Source organism: Stomoxys calcitrans, chromosome 2 (genome assembly GCF_963082655.1).
Source record: "Stomoxys calcitrans chromosome 2, idStoCalc2.1, whole genome shotgun sequence".
NCBI lineage: Eukaryota > Metazoa > Arthropoda > Insecta > Diptera > Muscidae > Stomoxys > Stomoxys calcitrans.
In genome coordinates this window covers 68,393,456-68,399,455 of record NC_081553.1, presented here as the reverse complement: position 1 = coordinate 68,399,455, position 6,000 = coordinate 68,393,456, and the positions used below count along the sequence as shown (strand labels likewise).

The 6,000-nt window shown below is 36.5% G+C and overlaps 1 protein-coding gene across 2 annotated transcripts in view; it reads right to left on the bottom strand.

Annotated features, from left to right (window-relative positions):
- Positions 1-784: 784 nt before the first annotated feature.
- The window catches only part of LOC106082240 (uncharacterized), a 53,199-nt gene continuing 47,983 nt past the window's right edge, over positions 785-6,000 (bottom strand). For both annotated transcript variants that reach the window (XM_013244629.2, XM_013244630.2), the window contains exons 8-10: positions 1,355-1,465; positions 1,084-1,262; positions 785-1,015 (exon numbers count right to left, since the gene is read on the bottom strand). In XM_013244629.2, coding sequence (XP_013100083.2) covers positions 874-1,015; positions 1,084-1,262; positions 1,355-1,465 — 432 coding nt within the window. In that variant the 3' untranslated portion in view covers positions 785-873. The remainder of the gene's footprint in view (positions 1,016-1,083; positions 1,263-1,354; positions 1,466-6,000) is intronic.

Genomic DNA, 6,000 nt, shown 5'->3' with positions numbered 1-6,000 from the left:
AATTTAGTACCCTGTTTTCACCACGGGATTATTATCTGAGTCTATAAGGAACACACAAACAAACCTTCAAACAAACACAAATTGATTTTTATATATAAGACGAAGTTGGGCCTCATATCAATATTTCGATGTATTACAAACGGAATGATGATATCAGAATACCCCCATCCTATGGTGGAGGGTATAAAAATACACATGTTATAAGCTTATGATTTTTAATTTGAAGATTGCTTTGCTACACAAATCTCCAAATTAGACATCTTAAGCTAAAATCAGCAGATAAAGTTGTAGACTAATACCCAATTTTTTTTGTCGTTTGGCCCACTGTGCATCATAATAAGAACTTGCGCTCATTTCAAATATTTTATTCGTTATTTTATTTGTTTTACTTAAGTATTGTAGTTAAATATAAATATGGAGAAAAATAAAAATACCAATTTATTTTTTTTTAATTTGTTAAAGCCAAGATGTAAACAAGGTTAGGATTATGTTATCGAAAAAACTTTAAAAAGTGTTTTTAAATATTTACATAGAATAAATCAATATATAAAAATATCTAAAATAAAATAAATAAATTAAGTAAATATAAATTATTTAAATAAATAAATAAATTAAATAAATAATTAATAAATTTATATTTATAATATATTTTATATATTATATAAACAAATAATAGAAAATAATAAATAAATAACTTAATTAATTAGTCTATTATTATAAATTAATTATATTTAAATATTTAATTCTACATAATATGTTAGCAAAAGTTCTAACAGAAACATTTAACAAATAATTTAAATTAAATTTAATGACTTTACACAAAGGACTCGCACCGTAAAGGGTTTTTATTTCACTAAGGCTTGGACACATCTTTTACTCGGTATTAATGTTGCAATTGGGATAAAGGTCCAAGCAATTCTTACTGTCCTGACCATCACGGGCCGCTTGTATGAAGCGGAAGAAACGTATCACCGATTGATTGGTACTCGTAATGGGCTGCAATTCATTTGTATCACTAAAAACATGAACAATAAGGGATTTTCTTTAGAAAAGGTTTACAAACATTAAATTTTTCATCTCTACCGGCTCAATTCAGCTGAAACAAAATTACTATGAGGGCTATAACGATCTGGATCCTTGTACATGCTGCAAATCACTCGCTCCTTGCAGGCCTCATCATTGATGCCAAGTTGTTCAATGATTTTATCGATTTTCAATAGTATAGGACTATAGAAAGGGTCATAGTTTAAGGGCATCAAGGGCTGCAATGCAAAAAAAAAAAATGTTTTCATAAGTATTTATGGCCGGTTTAAAGCCTTTCAAGAGCATAATTGGTTTCCTTGAAGCCACAAACCTGTCCATCCTGCACAAATGGTTGTTTTTCCAATATCTGTTGCTGCTGTTGCACCAAACGCTGTTCAGCTTGTATCCTTAGAGCTTCCTTCACCTGAGCTGCTTGTTCTGGCTAAAAGTATAGAAAAAGGAAAAATGTCGAAGTGAAAACGAAAAAGAAAAATGTTAAGAATTCAGCTATTTGTGTGGAAAACTGTTTTGGCTTGAACAACACAAACATACGGTCGGTTTGCTAAGCATATCACAAATTTCTAAGAAATTATGTATCACCAAGGCAAAGGACAATAGTTTCTCCTTTCAATATTCAACATGGAACAACAACTTTTCTCGAAACTCTCAAGAGAAAGAGAAACTATGTAAATTTCAACAGCAAACCGACTGGGGGGAAACAAATAAAGTAGGATTCGACTACTTGCTATGCCGTTCGTAGTATCGTTTGCTCTTAACCTTGGTTGGAAAAATTATGGCTAAAGATAAAACTGTCTTATGTGGTGTGGAGAGTACGCCCAATAGTGAATTTATTCGAACTGTTGAGAATTTCCTATCTTCTCTCGGTAGCTTTTAGTGTGCCTGGCCTTCAGTTCTTTCATTTATCCTTCCGTAACGTATCTAGCAAGGTTCCTCCGACTTCTATTTCAACCAGAGTACAATGTGGAAGAACGGCTGGAAAACCATTTTTAATGGCTATGAACCCATTTGCAAAAATATTGCTTAGTGTGTTCATCACATCCATTTTAAAACAACAACACGATTCAAAAAGGGGCCAGAATGCTGCATTCCATGGCTTCTGCTAATCTCACTTAACATTAGCAAAAGCAGCAAACACATAGCGATTGATTTGAATGTTCTCATAACATACAATGCTTTCATGTAAATATTTTATTTGGTTTTTTAAGTTTTTTTTCTCAATTTCTCAAATAAACGAAAAGGAATGTGAAACAAGTACAGTTGTGTTAAGTTTGGCCGTGCCGAATCTTATATACCCTCCAGTATGAATCGCATGTGACAAGTTCTTTGAATGAAGTTAAACAAGTAATAAGTTCAGCCGGGACGAATCATGAGAACCCACCACCATGGATTCTGCTGAAAATTTATACAAAATAAATTTAGTTGAAGGGCAAAATTTTATTCTAAATACCTTCACTTCAGTCCGAGCAGCAAAAATTAAAGCTTCTAGGAACCGAATATGCATAATCGAGAGACCGATTTACATGGGAGCTATATCAGGTTATAGACTGATTTGGACCGTGCGTAGCACATTTGTTGGAAGTCGTAACAGAACACCCCATGCAAAATTTCAGCCAAATCGGACAAAAATTGAGTCTTGTAAGGACTCAAGAAGTCAAATCCGCAGATCGGTTTATATGGGAGCTATATCAAGTTATAGACCGATTGGGATCACACTTGGCACATTTTTTTACATTTAATTGGCTATGACAGAATATTTGTTCCACTAGCAGAACGTAGAATAGCGTTCCAAGCGCCTCGATCTTCTGCGCTCATTCTAAAATCTCTGACACCAAGTTTCGAGGTGTCTCCCACAACTTGATCTTTCCATCGGGCTTATGGTCTTCCCGGTGCGTGTACCACCGTGTTTGCCTTCAAAATACAGAGTGATTTGTTAAGAGCTTGATAACTTTTTTAAAAAAAAAAACGCATAAAATTTGCAAAATCTCATCGGTTCTTTATTTGAAACGTTAGATTGGTCCATGACATTTACATTTTGAAGATAATTTCATTTAAATGTTGACCGCGGCTGCGTCTTAGGTGGTCCATTCGGAAAGTCCAATTTTGGGCAACTTTTTCGAGCATTTCGGCCGGAATAGCCCGAATTTCTTCGGAAATGTTGTCTTCCAAAGCTGGAATAGTTGCTGGCTTATTTCTGTAGACTTTAGACTTGACGCCCCACAAAAAATAGTCTAAAGGCGTCAAATCGCATGATCTTGGTGGCCAACTTACCGGTCCATTTCTTGAGATAAATTATTCTCCGAAGTTTTCCCTCAAAATGGCCATAGAATCGCGAGCTGTGTGGCATGTAGCGCCATCTTGTTGAAACCACATGTCAACCAAGTTCAGTTCTTCCATTTTTGGCAACAAAAAGTTTGTTAGCATCGAACGATAGCGATCGCCATTCACCGTAACGTTGCGTCCAACAGCATCTTTGAAAAAATACGGTCCAATGATTCCACCAGCGTACAAACCACACCAAACAGTGCATTTTTCGGGATGCATGGGCAGTTCTTGAACGGCTTCTGGTTGCTCTTCACTCCAAATGCGGCAATTTTGCTTATTTACGTAGCCATTCAACCAGAAATGGGCCTCATCGCTGAACAAAATTTGTCGATAAAAAAGCGGATTTTCTGCCAACTTTTCTAGGGCCCATTCACTGAAAATTCGACGTTGTGGCAGATCGTTCGGCTTCAGTTCTTGCACGAGCTGTATTTTATACGGTTTTACACCAAGATCTTTGCGTAAAATCTTCCATGTGGTCGAATAACACAAACCCAATTGCTGCGAACGGCGACGAATCGACATTTCACGGTCTTCAGCAACACTCTCAGAAACAGACGCAATATTCTCTTCTGTACGCACTGTACGCATTCGTGTGGTTGGTTTAATGTCCAATAAAGTAAACTGAGTGCGAAACTTGGTCACAATCGCATTAATTGTTTGCTCACTTGGTCGATTATGTAGACCATAAATCGGACGTAAAGCGCGAAACACATTTCGAACCGAACACTGATTTTGGTAATAAAATTCAATGATTTGCAAGCGTTGCTCGTTAGTAAGTCTATTCATGATGAAATGTCAAAGCATACTGAGCATCTTTCTCTTTGACACCATGTCTGAAATCCCACGTGATCTGTCAAATACTAATGCATGAAAATCCTAACCTCAAAAAAATCACCCTTTACTTCTTTGCTGGAGCTTCTTCATCCATTCTGACAACATGACCTAGCCAACGCAGCCGTTGTATTTTGATCATACAGCTCGTGGTTCATACTTCGCCTATATTCTCCATTAATGCAAACTATTCCATATATTTTATGAAAAATCTTTCTCTCAAATACTCCAAGCACTGCCTCATCTGCTTCTACGAGTATCCATGCTACAGAAGCATGTAACAGCACGGGTAGGATCAGTGTCTTATGTAGTGTAATCTTCGTCTGTCGAGAGGTGGCCTTGTTTCTAAACTGCTTACTTAGTCCAAAGTAGCATCTGTTTGCCAGTATACTCTTTGTTTAATTTCAAAACTGGTGTCATTCCTTTCGGTTACGGCGGTGCCGAGGTAGATAAAGTAACTGACTGTCTCAATGTTATGCGTTCTTCTAGCCAGATTGCGCAGATACGCTGATGCATACGCCATATCAGCGTGTCGCCTCCGGTCTTTAATAGTTCAGCGGGTAACCCGTCGGCTCCTGCTGCCTTGTTGTTCTTTAGACGGGTCACTGCTACTTGGACCTAATTCTGACTAGGAGGTAAACATTCTATACCATCATCAGGGATTGATTCCTCTTCGCCGCCAACGTCGGACACTAGCAGTTGGGTAAAAAGTTCTTTCCATATCCTCAGCATTGAGATATTGTGGACCTCATGCAAACTTTTTTGAAGGAATTTTGGAACACTATCGAGCAAAAGCATAGTTTTGAAAATCGGACCACAAGATTTTGCAGCCCGCACAATTTTTCGGTATGCCGAGGTGAGCAACTTTAGGGGCCTGCCAATAGACGCCAGTGGCATATTTTTTACTTGCTTTTTTCGATTTTCATCCACTGTGCGCCGCTTGAAATATCGCAAAATACTTTTAACTCTTGTTGGTTGTTTGGGAATGTAAATATTCAAAATCGGTCTACGTTAAAATATAGCTCTTATATAAACCCGTCTCCAGATTGAACTTCTTAAACCCTTCAGTTTGGCGGAAATCGATTTAAAAACTGATTTAGCTCCCATATAAACCTTTCTACCGGTTTTATTTTTAGACTCTTAGCTTAGCTGTACAAGAATAGGTTTGTTATTAATTTACTTTCCCATTAGTTCTTCATTGGGAAACTAAGGAATCCTTCCCTCTCACAATGAACACATTTTTTTTTAAATGAGTCTGATGACAGACAACCACTGTAATCTGCACTAATCTTCTCAGCTGTAGTTTAAGAATAAATTTGTTTTGTTTGATTTTGTTTGCTTCAAATCTGCTCTCATCATTAAGGCTGTTATGCTGAAGAATTTGCATTCACTTAAAGAAATGTTTTTCTGGGTTTCTTCGAAGATCCTTCGAAATACACTTAAAAGGAAACACTCAACTTCATTAAATTCATTTCATTGAATTTTAAAGCAGTAGAGCTTTCAAAGAATATCAACATTGAAAAGTTACTTGTTTGTGAATTATTTTCGAGCTCTTATTTTCTTTAAGAAGTTTCATAGAAAAACCTTGCAGCACCTGAGGTGATTTTTGTGCAGAAAAAAAACAAACTTGCTGAAAAAACATTTTTTGCCACTTGCCTTCATCACCAGCTGTGTTAAATCCTACAAAAAAATCTTCTGGTGAGTATATTGGCGTTCGTTCTTGAAATTAGCACTTTGACTTTTTGCTAGGAAATCCTCATTGCGTTTAGTATCTTTTTCGCATTTGGTATTTATTTTGCAATT